The following is a 19098-nucleotide window of genomic DNA, read 5'->3' as shown; positions in this document are numbered from 1 at the left end:
TCATTCACCTGGGAGCTCATTAGTAAACAGCTAACGGCTGACTGCTGACAGTTATTCTGTTGCCAACACATTAACTCACTTCTACTGTAACTGGCTGAGAAAAAGCTTTATTTTTGCTTTAGGCAATTACATGCAGACTAGAAGGACTGATTGGTAGAGTTGCATTTTTCAGGATTAAAGAGGCAGACTGGAATGTTACGCTTCAGGATAAAATAGTGAGAAGGCCTTATTCTAATAACAAAATGTTTACACCCACGTTTTTTAGGAAAAATGCACGCATGCAATAAAAATATTTAAAAGTAGAAAAACCACGTTTAACTGTCCCAGAACCACCATTTCTACCCACAATCATTTCTGCTCATGACAGAAGACATGAATAAGGAGCCTAACTGTCCCACTACGTAACAACAACGAGACCCTAAAGAACACTGTGGAACCTGCAATGTTTTTGTGTCTGATTTAAAAAGTAAAACAGTTAGATGACTCTCACTGCAGGAGAAATTTTTGCACTGTGGTTCAAATACCTTTTGCTTTGCTAAAAGCTTTATTAGTAGAAATAGATACAAGAATTCCCAAATAACTCGATTAACCTGCATGTTGAAGGATTTATCATTCTGTTTAAAAAGATGTACATCTCAGCTCTTCCTGAAAATCATCCTAAAACATGAGAGCCCTCTCTTTCCTGTCCTCCTGAGCAGCACAGAATAAGGATAATCTAATTCTTTGACGACTGAGACCCTATCAGCATGTCAGGCTCCCAATACACCATACCATTCTCTAGGTAGAGCCCAAAAGTGAAGGTCGAGAAGAGAGATGTGCAATGTGCAGGGGCTGGGCTGAGTCCAAGTAGATTCCAGGGCAGACCCCGAAACGGCTTTCAAGGTTTCCTTGATGCAAAATTTAAATGTTATTCATGTTTTTCTGATTAACTGAAAGCAAGGTGGGGGCCCACTAATGAAAAATGAAGTGTAGCTCTACTCCACAAAGGGCGTCCAAAGGGAGTAATGCATGTTACTGACGGTAGTGCTTTCAAAGTGAATTCTGTGCAAAATATGGAAATACCAGCCACTTGAGCTCATAAGCACTGATGGCCATTCTTTTATAGAGGAGGCTTTGCCTACGCCTCATCTCTAACATACCACCAGAAAAGCAAAAACAATTGTCCACTAAACAGGCTCAGAAAGGAAGAGGGTGAAAGTCGTGTATATTCCTGTAAAAGAACAGTTTGAAGATAAAGACAGTTTGTGCAGCAGTGCACACAGAAAAGGACAAACAGAATCAGAGCAGCCTCAGTGAAGGAAGCAGCAGGGCACAGTCACAATAAAAGACTCCCAATTAATCCTTAAGTAGATGTTTTTTCAAAGAATACCAAAACTCTAAAATAATCTATTTACTATATGTGATAGAAAGACATGATGTAACAGAAACCAACATACTGGGAAACAGAAAAGCCTATTAAAGTGTAGTTATAAAAATTATGAACAATAAAGTAAGTACTTGTACGGAATGAAACTGTTTATAATATGTATCTAAAAATATTTTTTTAATTCCCCAAGTATTTATCTAAATGTCTATAATACAGCGTTTTTTCCTATTGCTCTGAAATGTTTCAGTTTTTTATTCTACCTCGTTATTTGTACAGTCTTCCAAATGTCACTCAGTTAATATAAAAATGGCTAGAAATACATCTTAAATCCAGTCTAATGAAAAGGTAAGCAGAAAAATGATTATTTCTAAGTATAATTCTAATTTATTTGAATAATCATATAACATCTGAATTGAAAAGGCTCTCCAAGACTGGCTCCAACCCCCAACACCCAAAGAAGAAGTGAAGTCACACGGAAGGTAACTGATTTGTACCTCAAGTTATCAAGGCAGGTGGCAGGCATAGGGGCAGTTAGGACTGCAGCTCACCTGTAGTGACATCTAGTCTGCGAGGCTTTCCAGTATATCTATCACCTTCCCCTCTGCTGCCTCAGAATACCTTCCCTAAGCTTCAGTTTTTACCACCTGCCAATTTCATTAGGTTATTATTCAGAAACGATTAAGAGAACACTACTGTTCATTCCCAAAGGAAATAATACTCTACTGGTTTTACTGTAGGTTTCCTGTGTATAACCTGTCCCACCAGTTCCTCCACATCTTACAACCAGTTCTACAGCACTTCAGGCTTCAATGAAGGTATTAAATAAAATCCACTGGACTGATTTAAGTCCCTGTTATTAGGTCACCACATAAAGTACCAGAAGTGATTTTCATGCCTGATGGGAGAAATTGAACCAGCTGCAACATCCATTAAAAACAAACAACCAAAACACAGAGACTATCTGTTGCTATCTTTGGTTAACTCTCGTATAGACTAAGTTAGCCTTTCAATACACAAACAGCAGGCATCTGACATGGAAATACTGGCAAGGAAAATTTTCAAGCATAACTGAGAGAAAAAGGAACCATTTCTTTATCTTCCTAAGATAGAATTCATCATGAAACTTTACGTTTAAAACTAGACTGTTTCATACTTTAATATGTAATTTGCTAACTATACAGGGAAAAATTTACAATTAACTTTATATTGGAAGCTTGGCTATATTATAAAGTCACACTGGACATGCAGTAATCACATCAATAACACACTCAACTTTCCTGCCACCTGTCTTAATAAATCCCTCCTGTGCAGTTGAAACAAACATGCATCACCAAAAGGCATTAAATGCTCCATTATGCAGCATAATAATGTTGTACAAGGCACAGTAAAAAGAAAACAACGTAACCCCAATACCAGAGGGGCCAAATAACTCTGAGACTTACTCAAGGACAAAATTCCAAGCATACCTGTGGTAAAACAATAAGAGTGACTATAAGCCACAGAAGTGGGAATGTTTAAATTATGAGCAGCTACAAACTGGAATTGACATCAATGGTGAATAATACAGTCATGAGACGTTGAGAGAAAACAGGGAAAACAGAAGTACACCGGGTAGACACAGGAACACTACTGCAATTCTGTACATTTTCAAACTGCTGAATCTGGACTATGTGAATAAAAGGAGGCTGCCAAGAAAGGGAGGTAAGTGTTAAGAGCAAAATTAACTGAACAGCCCAAAAGCCCATTAATGGAGACAGCAGTCTGGCAGCCGGAACCTAATCCCAACCCTGCTACCCAGCGACCCGAGCAAGTCACCTTCACTGGGACTTAGGTAGTAGACAGCAAAGATTTTGAATCAGATTTCCAAGATGCCTTTTGGTTCCAACATTCTCTGAGTCTGCGCTGCAAACGAGTTCTCACACCTAATTATAGAATCTCCTGGGAGTTATAACGTTTCCCGCTCTTCTAAGGGTGTCTGAACACAAGTATCAGATATATGGCGCAGCCTGTACAGAGCGCATCGCCTCAACTGCGCCCCTCCCGGTGAGTATCCTCCGAGCAGCCCCTTACCGCAGCGCGGCTCCTGAGGAGTTCCCTTCATGAACAACATGCAGCGGGCAGCGTGAGTTAACTTCTTCAGGCGAAGGCTGAGGTCTTCCTTCGGGTGCTCATTACCACTGGGTGGGAAGGAGCCGCTAGACGCATGTCGTTGAACCTTTTTAGTCAACTCTGGGGCATGGGCACCATCTAATCGGTCCATTTTCTGAGAATTCTAAAGTTAAAAAAGTCATTTAGAGCATGTGTGCATTTCTTCATCATCTCTATATTTTAGGCTCTAAAATTACAACAAGCACAAATCCATAGCTCTAGCCAGTTTTTAAAGAGGTCAACATTATCACTGGAAAAGTTTTTTAAACTCTGATTACAGATTACCTGCTATGCATCTCAATTTTAGAAATAAATAATTGTTTTCTTTTTTCCTTTTTAGGAACACACTAGGAAAACGGCACTACTTCTCAAACCAGGTCAGAAAGGATTTCCCCACCCTCGCTGGGATCAAATCTACTCTTAAGTATAAATGAGGTACCTGGGGGACCATGCTAACACCCAGAGGTACCCTGAAGCACTGATTTGCACCCACTTCCTAAAGGAGTCATTAATCAAACCAGAACCAGCCAGATGTTTCATTACGTCCAGGCACATGCCCCAAACAACCAACTTATGACCCAACTCAGGGAACATTCTGGGTTTACAACCACGTATCTAGAATTTTTCTCCAATCCTGGTGGCTGGACCTCCACAGTCCATGCCCCTTTTCCAGGACCCCTAAGGGCAAGCAAACGATGAGACTACAAGAAGGGCAAAGCCAGGAGCAAGCAAATGCCTAATGTTTAGGGAGCAGGGGAGAGGGCAAAGGAACCAGCACAGACAGCCCGTGGCCCACTGCAGACAGACGACCTCTTCTGCCATCTTATCCTTACCTTGAAAAACAGAAAGGTGGGAACAGAACTAATTTCATATTTTTCAGATACTTCAGGAACAGCTTCAGCTTCCAACTTTAAAATAAAAGAATTTAAGCGTGATTATAAAAAGATCCTTTTTTACTACTTCAATATGTAAATCAGTTTCACATGCATTATCCAAGTAGTTGATGTTTTGTAAAGAGTATGGTACAAAAGTTTATGACACATTTACATTTAAATGAGACTCACTGGGCTGGCATGTCATCCACTGAGTCTGCAGTATCAAAACAGGTTCAGAGGTTTTTATTTTGTTGCACATTTCAAAAGATGCCTGGAGGCTGTGAATAAAATTTTTGGTGCACTAGTGACCTAGTAAATTTTCAATCATATGCAGCTACGACTATATTGAAATCCATAAATCACTGACCCCAGTTATGTCATGATTACAGTGCTTATTTTCTGCCCACAGCAATTCTTGCTGTTTGCTCTATTGACTAATTTCAAGAGGCAGTACATCATGACTGACAGTTGCAGCCTTCTGCAAATTATGAAGCAAAAAGGAGTATTTCTTCAATAAACTATTGATGTCTGATAAATTTTACTTTTAACTCCTGCAAGGCTGTTGAACCCAAAGCAGATACCTTGCTAGGTTACTTGCTTCTGGGTCTATTCATACATTTAAATGCATTTTAAATAAGATGACCACATTGTATTCGACAACTTCCTTGAAGCCCTTCAACAAGATCTGATGTGGTATCTGATACATAAACTTAAACAGTATTTAGTAACGCCCTTTCTAAACAATTAAAACACAATTACCTCAAGCTTTTTACTTGGACTTTCTAAACTGTATACTTTGAGAAAGACTGAGATACATTCTATCTTTCCCTCAGGGGACTGTCAATGTAATATAAACTCTGAAAACCAATAAAAATCTAAATTCACACTACACCTGTAAGAAATAAAATTTACTGATAAATTCTACTGCTAAAGAGTTTAAACTATATACACTGCATTCTTTCAGGAGTGAAAGACCCCCACCGGGCTGGAGAAACTATTTTTGTCTGGAGCCCTAGCCCATCAAACGGTCAGCAGTGACAAAGCGGGAAGCAGCCGTCTGTCTTTAGTGTGTGTCTCCAGCCCATGTGCCCTTGGGTGCTCTCTTATCACCTTAATTCTCGTTTCTTTACAACGCCCTTCTGAAACAATATTTTAAATTATTTTCATTCTCCATTGTGAAAAATTATATACATTTTAAAGTCGATGTCAAATGTACAATAAAACAAAAAACAAAGAGAAGGTAAAGCATTCAGAGACAGCTATTTAGAAGAGACTCTTTCTAAAATATAAGAAACTTCTGTGCCATATTCCTTCATACAGTTCCACACTCAGACCAAAGAAGAGCACAAAGGTGATGACAAAGGCAGTGCATCACTGTCTGTCTTTCGGCTAACATCTGGTGAGTGCCCACCACACACTGGGCACTGATTGGGCCGGGCTCAGTGAAGATCCCCATCGCTGGCACTCCTGGATTCTAACAGAAAAGTAATACAAATCAAAAACCAGGCAACACTAAGTAGAAACAAGATAATAGAGTTTTAAACCAGAACAAAACAAGCAGCATCCTGACTCATACAACCAAATTCCTATATGCCTTTGAAACTTGATCTCTTCTCATATTCCCGCTGGTTTCCAGTAGGGTCCCTTACTGACAACTCTTCTGGGAAGCAAATGATGCTCTTGAAATTCCTGCTGAAGCCAGGAGGATCGCTACACGTGCCTCCCTTAAATGAGCTCCCAGAAGACGAGATCTTAATAAGACACAGGCAACGGTGACAGGCAAATCCTCCTGAGCCTGGGCCAGGAGCACCATTAAAGGCAAAGCCGTTCCCCAGAATATCGAGGGCACCTGAAGTCCGAAACCTTCACAACACTAAAACTCTTTAGAAATACTTCCATTGGATATAAGACAACATAACCGTTAGTAACAATGGAAGCAGAAGATAAATGTATAAATACCAAAAATTTTAATTTTCTTCTGCATTCCGAAGAGACCAAAGATGGCCAATAAGAGCTAATACCTTCCTTGGAGGCCTGCTCTGTGCCATAAACCACGACATGCCTTTACATGAGAGCACCTAGACCTGTCACAGCCTGGGAAGTATGGGGCATGTAATCATCTCAGCTTCACAGGGAGCCAGGTAAAGAGGTCACTCCAGACACAGTTAATAAGCAGCAGGGCTGAGAAACAAACCCATGTTTGTTTGACTACAAAGCCTGTGCTTTTTTCACTATACTAGGTTAACTTTTCTACTACAATAATCAAACAAGAAAAAGTCGAATTTCAAAGATAGGACTTATACATGACTTCAGGACAAAACAGACACGAATACTTCCAGAATGGATTCCCAGCCGGAAGGCCTTTGGGAGAACCACGTGCTTCCTATACCGTGAATCTCAAATGTGGACCCTCCCCACGCAGCGTGCTTTGTGTCTGTGGAGAAGGGGGAGGAGGGCAGGGAGGTGTTACTAAAGCAAGATGAGTCCAGAGGAAGGGAATTCTGCATCATCTCCTTCAATTTACCAGGGTCACCACTGACCATTGTGATGATAATGGCTAACACCGTTCTAAGTACGTTCAGGCACTGAGTTCACTTAACCGTCACAGTAGGTACTGTCTTAAGGAAGAAACTGGAACTTCAAGAGGCTAGGTAACATGGTCGAGAGCACACCACCGTTGGGCGGTGGAGCAAGGCAGTCTGGCTCCAGCCTCACTCCACTCTCCGCGGCCCTGCTGCCACTTCACCAGATCCAATGGTTATGCCTTTTTTCTTCACTTTACTGACCTTTCAGTATCATTCAGTAAGGATGACCACACCCACTTTCTCTGATACCCTTCCCTTGGCTTTCTGTGGTTTCTTTTCCTCCAACTCTCAGACTGAATTCCTGGCTTCTTCCTTCACCTCTGGCCAACCACTACATGGCTGCACATCCCAGGACTTGGTTCTGAGTCGGCTTCTCTCACCTACACTCATTTTCCTAGAGCAGTCTCATACAACCCCCCGCTCTAAGGAGCACCAATATGGTACTGCCACCCAAGTTCTCTCCAGGCCAGACCACTCTTCTCGCCTCCAAGCCACACACTCGACATCTGCACTCAGATCCCTACTGGATATCTCCCACTAAACCTGTTCCTCCCCAGGGTATCCCTATCTCATTTAAGCCATCTACTTGCTCAAATCAAAAAGGAGACAACCTTGACGAATCTTATTTCCTTCACCCCTGACATCCAATCCATCAACAGGTCTCCTGGGTGCCCCCCTCCAAAATACAAGCCGACTCAGACCACGACATTACTTCAACATTCTCCCCACTAGTGTCCAAGGCATCTCTCACCTGGCCCAGTGAAACAGCCTCCTAACTAGTATACCTGCTTCTATGCTGCACCCTTACCCCCTTCAAACCATTCTCCACATGGCAGCCACAGTAATCGACTTAGGAATCAGACTATGTCACTTCCACTGTAGTTGGAATAAAACCAAAACTTGACCACTGCCCACAAGGCCACTCGGCCCTTGCCTACCTCTCAACTTCATGTCAGAGCCTCTCCTCCTTCACCATCCTCCAGCCCCACTGGCCAACTGCTGATCCTCTGAAGTCTGCACTTGCTAAGCCTCTACCTAAAAGCTCTCTCCCAGCTCTTCCAATGACTGCCACCTTCTCATTTTTTTAACTCTCACTTATTAGATACACCTTTTCAGCCCAACCTAAATAAAGCACCCCACCCACCCAAGTCCCCACCCTTTCATAACCTGCCTATTCATTTCTTTTGCTGAACTTACTACCACCTGAAATTACCTTGGTACTATGTGTTACCCATTTACTGTCTGTACCTTTACTGTTCCACATTCCCAGCAACTAGCATACTGTGTGGCATATAATTAAGTGTTCAAGAAATAAATTTTGAACAGAATATTGAACTAACAGTGGTCACTATTCCTAAGCCAAAATGGGAATGACTACTTGCCAGTGGTGGCAATGAGCCTCCAAGGTTAAGGCCAGAATGATGAAACTCGACATTCCAGTATAAATCAGCTGTATTTCAATAAAACAAGCAAACAAACAAAACCACCTGACATTCCGGGACATTCTGTCATACCTCCTACAGGGCTTCCTTCTGCCCTGTGACAAGATACAAAAGGAAAAATTTTCAAAATCAAATTCTTTATTTGTCAGATAGTCACATATAAATTTCAAAATAGTATTTAAATTAACATTTTGGTAACTTTTTTTAACACTTTACCAAACTTAGCCCAGTAACAGCTAATAAACTATGTTAATTGTGGTATTATTTTATTACCAAGACAGCATCGATTAAAACTAGGATATTTTTAAGATGTAACAATTCTACTAGAATTATCTGAGAGACATCTTAGAGTTCCTAAAAAATGGAATCCTACACATGCTCTCTTAAGATGCCGAATAAACTAATCAGTATTCTCTGCTCCCATCTGCAAAGGAAAGCAATTTAAAACAAAAACAAAAACAAACAACAACAAAAAAAAAAACATGGTAAGGTAAAGGTCCCTACCTCAAGTATCCCACCATCTAGTCAAGAAACCAACAAAACGGGAATAAAATGACAGAGCAGATGAAGATACAAGATATTCCCCGACTAACAGTCCAAACAATGGCACAGACTAAGTTCGGAGAGAGAGGAAAGAGGGAGGAAAAAAAAAAGCCACGGAGGTACACAAGAAAGACTTCACACAAAATGGATTTGATTTAAATCACCATGCTGTACACCTTAAATACACAAAATCTTTACTTAAAAAATAAAATAATAAAATCAACTACAAAGTTTTTAAAATAAATTGCTACTCCTATTAAAAGATGGATTTGAGGGCTTCCCTGGTGGCGCAGTGGTTGAGAGTCCGCCTGCCGATGCAGGGGACGCGGGTTCGTGCCCCGGTCTGGGAAGATCCCACAGGCCGCGGAGCGGCTTGGCCTGTGAGCCATGGCCGCTAAGCCTGCGCGTCCGGAGCCTGTGCTCCGCAATGGGAGAGGCCACAACAGTGAGAGGCCCGCGTACCGCAAAAAAAAGAAAAAAAAAAAAAGATGGATTTGACTTGGACCATGAATATGACTAGTGGTACCCAATTTCATGACCCAATACTATTCTTCCTCCTTCTCACCCCCTACCAGAAACTATCCTGAAATAGTCTATCTACCAAACAATTTGATTTAATGATAAACATGTATTCCCATTTTAATTATGTAAACTGAGTTTACATAATTTGAAAAGCAAAGGCACTTGATATTTTAATTAGCTGGTTAATTTTATTCTGAACAAACGAAGGTTTCTGTGAGACTTCCAGCAACAGAAATAACTCATGGATCTCCTCCATGCCCCTGAAGGTGTGAGAACATCAGGGTGGGACACAGCCCCAGGACCTGCCTGGACATGACAGCCGATGCAAGTGAGTGCAACCAGCACACGGCCTAAACATGGCACCAGGAAGGAGCACAGGTACTTTATTACCATATCATCAGTCCAGGAAGTGAAGGGATTCAGATGCAATACATGTGAAAATCTTGCCTTTCAGCAACCTATTCCAATGAGCACAAACTACTGGGACCAAAAATGTATGCTAGCTTTTCTCCGGTATTATTTTACCATCTTCTACAGAATAAGGAATTGTTGATGATCACAAACTGTGATTAAAACCATCTATATAATGATTCTGTAAATCTAAGTCATAGAATGAACTAACCTCTTATACGTCAAAGTCAAAAATGCTGAATGATGGCTGTCATTTAAAAAAAAAAAAAAAAAGACCAAGAAATCAAAAGAAACAGAGGGTAGTAGAACATCAATTCTATACCCTAGAAGTTTCACAAAGCTCTCACTGAGAAAGCTGTTTTGAAATGAACCACATGCCTCTGTTACTGGGAAATGCCAAGAGATCTCTCAAATATTTTACCTCTCCTGGGCTGACTATTGTTCAGCACTGTGGCCTTTAAAAGTACCTACCTTCCAAATTCCACGCACATGATCTTTACCTTTGAGGATGTCTAAGCAAGAAAAACTATGCCACAGAATGAATTTGCAGAAAGTAACGACCTGGGCAAACTACACACCTAGCCCTGTCACCCTCTCTGTGAATGGCAGGTGCAGTTGGGTTCAGGTATCCCCAACAGATAAGGGCTTCCCAACCCTTGGCGTGCTGAGACACTTAAGCACTTGAACAACTTAAAGTCTCACTGCCAAGTCTGGTACCAGTGTGAGAAGTAATTCTATAGTCACTTTAAATAAATCATTCAAATGGCAGCTAAGAACAATGTGCTACTTCAACCAGTAACATTACACACGTAAAAGCAGACTTACAACAATTACCATCATCTTGATTAATCTTATGATTGAATGTTTAATCATTCATTTCACTTGTAATCATTATCTTTTATCACTGACCAAACATGCAGTTTTAATGTTCCCCTCCATTATTTATATTGAACATTTTAGGGTTACATTCTAAGGTTTCATTACACATTTCATTGGAATTTTAAATAAGTTCTTAAATTTTAAAAAGCTAACCATTATATTCATACTTGCTCTATCTGCATAAAGAAACACTGGAAGGATTCATGCAAAATTAATGCAAGCAGCTACTTACGGGATGGGACAACAGGGCTGACAGGGGAAGGAGTGGGGCGGACCTTCTCAAAGTACATCTCTGTATACTGTTTTGATTTCTGAACCATCTAAGTGCAATACTTATTCAAAGCACACTTATTTATATAGAAACTGTCTGAAAATTATATCACTCACTATACAAATGGATTAGTATGTCGGAATTCTGGGTCTTCAGTTTACATAAAAAGCGGCATACAAGCAATACAGTTGACGTCACTTTTAACCCCATATACAGGTATACTTGCCAACATATCCTCTGAACTCACAAACCCTGGTTTTAAAAAATAAGGCTTTGGGCTTCCCTGGTGGCACAGTGATTAAGAATCCGCCTGCCAATCCAGGGAAAACTGGTTCGAGCCCTGGTCCGGGAAGATCCCACATGCCGCGGAGCAACTAAGCCCACGTGCCACAACTACTGAGCCTGCGCTCTAGAGCCCACGAGCCACAACTACTGAGCCCCGCGTGCCACAACTACCGAAGCCCACAGCCTAGAGCCCGTGCTCTGCAACAAGAGAAGCCACCGCAATGAGAAGCCCACGCACCCAACGAAGAGTAGCCCCTGCTCGCCACAACGAGAGGAAAGCCTGCATGTAGCAGCAAAGACCCAACGCAGCCAAAAATAAATAAATAAATTTATTTTTAAAAAATAAAAATAAAGCTTTGGTTTCCTGTCTGCTTTTTTAAATACTAAGGATTCAGCTTTCTCCCTTCCCAAAATTTCATTTCTAAGATATTCAGCTCTTATTTTGGCCCTGCTGCTTAAATGAGTACTAAGTCCTGATTGATAACGTTAAATGTGCTTAAACCTAGTGAGCTAATCCAGTCACAACTCTCACTTTCCTAGTACTGCCTCTACCCAAGAAAGATACCAGGAATGCAGAGCATGCACAACAGGGTAAAAAAACAAAGGCAGCAAGGGAGAGACTGGCTTCCTTTTCCTCTGCTTCCTGGCAGGTCAGAAGAACTCAGTTTCTCCTGCAGGTCTGCACCTCCCCGGCCCCGACAGCAACCTCTTCCTACTGCCCCGGTCCCTACAGCAGCCTTCACACACTCTTTCTTGAATCACTTTCCATGTCACACCTAGCTTTTCAATGAAGTAAGTCTTGTTACTATCTTTACTATATTAAAACCACAATTCCCCAAAATGAATGATCTCATCTGCTTTTTGCCCACGTAGACACTCCCCCGACTGCCATCCTGTCCTCCCAACTAAGCATGTGTCAGGGGAAGTGTGGTGAGTTTTACACCACTCGGTACTTGAAAAATGCAAAAACATTTTAAGATGTTTAAGAATAATCTACTGTGATCCCAACACCAGCTATAAACATGAGGAATCCCACACCAGTCCTCCCTTATATGTTAATAAAATGTAGTCTAACCCATAAATCAGAATTAAATTCTTAAAAGACATGACACTGAAAATACAGTACCTTCACAAATGAAACCTGGGGGTGTTCTCTGGCTAGCTCTGCCATCACGTCGTTCATCTGACCACACTGTGGAGCCCATGGTGCCCAGAAATGGACTACAAGGAGGGACCTGTAAATCCATAAAATGCAGTTTTTAAAAATACAGTAGCTTTAGAAATAAGCAAATACTGATGCAGATCAAATTCTATTAGCAAAGAAACCTGTACAGGGACCGCCTGAATTGTTTTTGTACTGCTAGAATCTTGTTATATTAAACACAGACGGAAATATAACAACTTGCAAGGTCTTGAGAACCTTTTGGATGAATTTCCAAGTTAATGATATTTCTTGAGTCAATACTTAGCTCACATGAAGTGGTTCTGAATATTCATCCACCTCAACTACTAGCCACGTAAATTAACTCTATTTTGAGACCCTTAGGAAAGAAAGATGGAAACTAGATTTCTGTAGTCAAGGCACAACGTTTGTGAAAAATGACTGCATATGCATTACTACTACTCATGTTAGTATTTACTTTTTAGACATGGTACTGTGATGAAGTGACCATAGGAATAGAAATAAAATGTTGCAGGGCTTCCCTGGTGGCGCAGTGGTTGAGAGTCCGCCTGCCGATACAGGGTACGCGGGTTCGTGCCCCGGTCCGGGAAGATCCCACATGCCGCGGAGCGGCTGGGCCCGTGAGCCATGGCCGCTGAGCCTGCACATCTGGAGCCTGTGCTCCGCAACGGGAGAGGCCACAACAGTGAGAGGCTCGCGTAGCGAAAAAAAAAAAAAAAAAAAAAAATGTTGCAAATGAAGGTATATAAGCAGAAAACAAAGGGAAAAAAAGGGAGCTGCTTTTCACATACTTTTATTATGCTACAGAAGATTTTCTAAAAATTGATAGTATGGACAGAATAGCGATTAATAACTTGTCAATGAAATTCTCAAGAATCTCAGTATGTATCTATCAACTATTTCCATATAAAATTATCTTGGCAAAGATATATTTAATTCTATCCTCATACCCAACTGAAAAACCCTTCAGTTTTACAGAATTCCAAATTCAAATATAATCCCCCTTGACTACAAAAAAATCTGAAAACCCAGGAAGAAAATACATTGAAAAATATGTTACACGGAGAAAGGAAACAAAGGACAACTAACCTTGGGCAAGGAAAGGAATAGAATACTTGGCTCATGTGAGCTAAGTATTGAGAGAAGGAGGAGCCTACCATGCAGTGTTGGGGGCTGGAAGCCGAGGGAGGCACTGGGGACTTCAGGGAGCTGGGGGCAGGATTTGGTGGCACTGGAGCACAGTCTAAATTTCAGTACCTCCAAGTTCCTGGCTTAGTGACTGATGGCTAGTGATAGCACTAGCCACGAATCACAGTACAGAAGCTGCCAACCTGAGAGGAAAGGAAGTCTAGTGGGCTGTGATAGTCTGCAGCTCAGGAAAGAAGTCCATGCCTGATCTGCAGATCTGGGAATCAAGAAACAGCGCCAGCAGCATGCTCATCCATGCAGGAGGATAAAGAGGAGGCCGAGGGCAGAGCCTCTGGGGCTCATCAACACTAAGTTAGGACAGATGGCGGTAAAGGAGCCCTGGTGGTAGACCAGAGAAGGGACCTAAAAGGCACACAGCAAGGTTCTAGGGTCTCCCAGAAGTCAAGAAGGAAGGAGAGACAATCATCAAATGCAGCAGGAAGGGCAACCAGCAACAGTGAGCGTTAAGTCCAGTGGACGACAGAAGCAGCGTGTAGACCACTGGACTGAGGATGAGGAGCAGAGATGGCGAGAAACCTACTCTGTAGGAGACTGGGCTGTAAGCAGAGAGCGAGCAAGGATGAAGGCAAGATCAAGGAATGGGCTTTTTTCAATACAAGAGAATTTTCATCGTTTATTTTGCGAGGGGACAGAGTGCAAATGGGGAGGGAGAGGCTGAAGACACGAGAGACAGCTAAGGATTCAAGGTCTCAAAGGTGGCAGGAGAGGGAAACTGAGAGCAGAGAAGAATTCGCCTTGAGAAGAGGGACAATCTCCTCCGGGTCAAGAGCAAAGGAATCAAGAATGGGTGAAGCTACAAGTAAATGTGTAGGTGTCGGGGGAGGGGCAAGTCGAAGAAGAGCTCTGGAAGATGCTTCTGGAAGTCCTGTTTTCCAGGTAGGAAGCAAGGTCATGTGCTGAAACGAAGGAAAATGGAGGACAGGGGTCACAGACAGGACCGAGGAAGACGGGAGGGCTGCCCAGGGGCACACAAGAGTAAAGCAGGAGGCTCTAAAGGCAGAGCCGCCTAAGGCGGGAAAGGACACATGGCAGGGCCCCTACTCCATGGGTTCCAAGTGCAGCAGCAGAAGGCAGGAGCTTCAACATGTGGGTAGGTGGGCAGAGACTATGGAGGAAGTATTTCACCAATTCCTGCTGCCTCTTCCTCTCGGGCATGCAGCTAGACTACACCTCTCAGTCTCGCTTGTGTCCCGGGCTGGGGCCCTGGAACTGAGCTGTGGCCAGTGGGATGCAGGGCAGAAGTGAGCTACCTGGCCCTGCAAGGCCTCCCGCGTGAGCCTCGGCCTACTCCAGCCTCCTCTCGCAGAGCTTCTGCACAGCGTGGCGGGGGGCCTCTGGGGCCTAAGGGATGGTGGGAAGGAAGACAGGCCCACGAAACGACTGCACAGGAATGTTCACAGCAGCCTGGCGCATAACAGCCGACACCTGCAAGTAACCCAATGTCCACAAACTGGAGAAACTGCTGTATATTAACACAACGGAATACCACTCAGCAATAAAAAAGGAACCAACTACAGATACACGGCAGCATGGATGAATCCCAAAAACACACTGAGCACAACAACCCAGACATGAAAGACCAGGAGTTCTGTGACTCCATTTACATAAAGTAAAAGAAGAGGCACAACTCATCTACAGTGACAGAAAGCAGATCACTGGTGGGGGATTACTGGAAAGAGCCTGAAGAGCATTCTGGGGCTCTATATTCTTGTCCTGAATGATGGTTACTTGTGTTAATACAAATGTCAAAATTCATCACACCCAGCAATTAAGATCTGTGCATTTTACTACAGTATATAATACCTCAATCTTTTAGAAGTTAGATACCACTTTTTACCAAACTGAAAAAAGATTTTTAAAATCATAATATTCAATGAAAAAAAGGATAAAGTGAGATGGCACTTTCATATCCTACCAGTAAAAATTAAATTGGAACCTTCCTGAAATTTCAAGATACTTACACACTTCCAAGTATCTATCCTACAGAAGTCATTAAAGAGACAAAAATGTACGTATATGAATATTTTCCCAGTATTTTACACAGCAAATAACTGTAAAAATCTATTGTTCAACAAGATAGTTTTCTTAATGGTCATACAATAAAATATCATAAAGCCATTAAAAATCGTGTGTCAAAGAATGTTTAATGACATGGGAAAATGCTCACGAGTACATTTTTAAAAAATTAAAATAAGTTACCAAACTTTGTAACAGTATGTGCCAACGTAAGTAAAAAAGAAAAGAAAAAAGTACACGTACACAACTTAACTTCCATTACTCCTAATGTGGCTTGGAAGAGTAATTTAACTTAACTTCCACATCTGTAAAACAGCAGTAACACCCTGGGAGGTTGGGAAGATCAAACAAAACTATGCACGCACTTTGAAAACATTAAAGAATGGTATTAACGCTGTTATTTTACATTATCCACAATATTCTCATATTTAGATGCTTAACTTCCACTTTCCAATTAGGTACACGATCCCTAACATCATAAGGACATAAACCTGAAACAAACAAACGCTGTCACCCTCTCTTGGATTATATATATGTAAGTTTTCTCTCCACCTTCATGGACAGCCCAATATGCAGGGTGCATTGTTGAAGGAAAACCTTTAGAGAAAGACGAGATTCAAATCCTAACTACTGTGATGTTAAACAATGTAATGAACCTTGGTTCTTTTTCAGTAAGATAATTAGTGATTGATAAATGGTTGTTTCTCTGTTATTACAGGTGTTCTCTTATAGTTATTCCTCTGCAGGTAACACCAGCCACCATCTATTAAGATCATATAATATTAGACTCTGTTAAATATTTTACAAATGGGTAAAAACCTTAATTACTCTGTAAATGGATATTAATATCCATTAATATGAGGTATATAATATAATATACCTTATAATATAATTATACATTATATTATATAATATAATAATAAATTATAATATATATATAATATAATATATAATAATATCCATTATATGAGGTCTCAGTAACATATAAACATCTAATTATTTGACTTACGCAAAAAAATTTTCAATTCACATGAAATTTTAATACTGGGAAATGAAGATTTGTTAAGTAACTACATTAACAAGTACTATTTAATATTCTGAAATGCTGCCAATTTCACCAAAAGTAGCAGAGATTTGTTCCTTCCGCAGATGCCAGGCATCACTTCCTTCCCATGTGCCCATTTAAACTCATCACCACGAAAAAGGTATATTGGTTTCCGGATCATTTCAAGTACGGGCCCATGGCAAGAATTAACATTTAAACTTTTTCAACTGTGATGTCTTAATGACTTTTTTCTTTAAAAAACGATACATAAAATCAAAAATGTGAAACACACAAAAAGCAAAATAGTCCTCCAGGTGATCGTGAACTGAACACTTACGAAGGGCAGGTCCAACCGAGCCCTGCTCCTTTCACGACGCCGCCTCTGGGGCACTCCATAAGTGGGCCGCCGTAAGATGGGGGGAGCGCTGGATGAATCACCTTTCATCAATGAGTCCACGTCATTCCCTTCGCGCCCCCCCCGCCCCGCCCCACTCGCCCGTTTCTGGCAGTTTCCCAGCAAGACCGGAAATGCCGCAAGAGCGGCTCTGGTGAACACCTTTAACTTCAGCACGGCGGCGAAGCCAGACGGGAACTCTCCCATCGCCGGCAACTCTCCCATCGCACCCGCACTCCGCAGCTCAGCCGCTCGCCAGCGTACTCACTACCCGCTTCCAACCGCGATCCGCTCCTGCACTCGTGCCGATACGCTTCCACTGCCAGCGAGCCCGCGCAGCCGCGCCGCCGCACGCAGAAGAGCCCGGGCGCGAAGGCGCCGCGAGGACAGGCAGCACGCGTGTCCGCTCCCACACCCCCGGGTGGGCACTATCCTACCCCTCTCACCGCAGAGGACACTCCTGAGACCTGGTTATGAAACGTGCGCAGCGGCTCTGGGGCTCGCTCCCTGGCAATCGGCTGGCGCTCCGCCGCCCCCACCGGCCATGCCCCGAGACACCGCCCAGCCCCCGAGAGCTCGGCCAGCGGAAGCCGCGAGACCGCTGCGGAGGCCCCGTGCCCGCCCGCCGGCGCCGACTCGCAAGCTCCGGGTTTCCATGTGTTCCCCCAAGCCCGGCCTCTGCATCCCGGTGGGTCTCCTTCAGACACCGTCCCAAGGGCGAGGGGCACGTGGGCCAAGCCAGAACGGACCGCGGCTGAGCCCGTCCAGGAAACAGGAGACCCGCGTCCTCAGCCCGGACAGCGCCACACAGTGCGCTCTGCCCCATCACCAACACCCTTAAACGCCCCTCGGAAAGGAGGCAGGACCGCCGACCCAGCTAGGCCTTCCTCCGCCTCCCGCCCGCGACGAAGCGGGCGGGGGCCGGGGTCTCCGTGCCCACCCCCGACCCGCGGCTGAGTCCCCGCGTCGCCGCGCCCCGGGAGGCCGGGCCGGGCGGCAGGGCGGGACCCGGGCCTCGGAGCGCCCGGAGGGCCGGGGCCGGGGGTCTGCGGTAGACCCCGCTCCCCTTCCGGGGCGGGGACCTGTCCTCGGGGTCCGGGCCGCGCCGGCCGCTCCGCCCAGGCCGGGCCGGGTGCGAGGGAGCCGGGCAGCCGTCGCGGCCGGCCGCCGCCGCGTCCCCTCATCCCTGCCGCCCGCCGCCCCGCTCACTTGGCTCTGAGGCGCAGCAGCTCCTCAAACTGCCCGGCTGAGCCGACCTCCACAACAGCAGCCGCCACCTCAACCGCCCCCGCCGCCATGCTGCCGCCGCCAGACAAGAGCAATCGAACGCGGGCGGTCGATGGGGGAGGGGCTCGGGCGGCGGCACTCGGAAGCCCCGCCCCGCCTCCGGCCCGCGCGGAAGCCCCGCCCCCCGCGCCCGCCCCGCCCTGTAGGCCCGCGCGGAAGCCGGGAGCTGGTGAAACGCGGGAGGCTGGGGTTTACCGGCGGGCCAAGTGAGAGCCCCAGGCTCCTGACCCCCGGGGCTCCGGACTGTCAGGAATCCTGGCCTCTGGGGTTCCTGGATGTCGGGGCGCCGTACGTTCCTTGCAACTCCTACGGCAGCTGGGTGAATGGTGTGTGTGATGTGAGTGTATGTTTAACAAAGTGAAATTTTAAGCTAAAAGGAAATTATGTAAAGGTGGGGATGGAATGGGAAGTTAGGGAAAGGGAGGTTGCGCCCTCTCCGAACCTCAACACTGACAAGGGGCTTCGAACTCGGTCCTGAAGAGCCCGAACCCGCGCCACCGCGTGGCCCGCCACCTACCCGCCGGCGGGGCCATCCCTGGGCGCAGCCAGGGCACAGCCCATCACCCACTGTGACCTCCGAGCAGCACGGCCTGGGCAGCTGGGCCGCCTCCGGCACCACGGGCCCAGCCCCAGGACC

The 19098-nt window shown here is 44.3% G+C and overlaps 1 protein-coding gene across 1 annotated transcript in view; it reads right to left on the bottom strand.

The window, feature by feature from the left end:
• Positions 1 to 18498, bottom strand: part of GLRX3 (glutaredoxin 3) — a 29403-nt gene extending 10905 nt beyond the window's left edge. The window contains exons 1-4 of the mRNA XM_029245742.1: positions 18384 to 18498; positions 12454 to 12562; positions 4348 to 4422; positions 3437 to 3638 (exon numbers count right to left, since the gene is read on the bottom strand). Of these exons, the coding sequence (XP_029101575.1) occupies positions 3437 to 3638; positions 4348 to 4422; positions 12454 to 12562; positions 18384 to 18472 (475 nt within the window). The 5' untranslated portion in view covers positions 18473 to 18498. The remainder of the gene's footprint in view (positions 1 to 3436; positions 3639 to 4347; positions 4423 to 12453; positions 12563 to 18383) is intronic.
• Between the last annotated feature and the right edge of the window lie 600 nt (positions 18499 to 19098).

Source organism: Monodon monoceros, unplaced genomic scaffold (genome assembly GCF_005190385.1).
Source record: "Monodon monoceros isolate NGI ecotype Baffin Bay Population unplaced genomic scaffold, NGI_Narwhal_1 Super_Scaffold_4, whole genome shotgun sequence".
NCBI lineage: Eukaryota > Metazoa > Chordata > Mammalia > Artiodactyla > Monodontidae > Monodon > Monodon monoceros.
The sequence above is the reverse complement of the archived record's forward strand: the minus strand, read 5'-3'. Positions and strand labels throughout refer to the sequence as shown.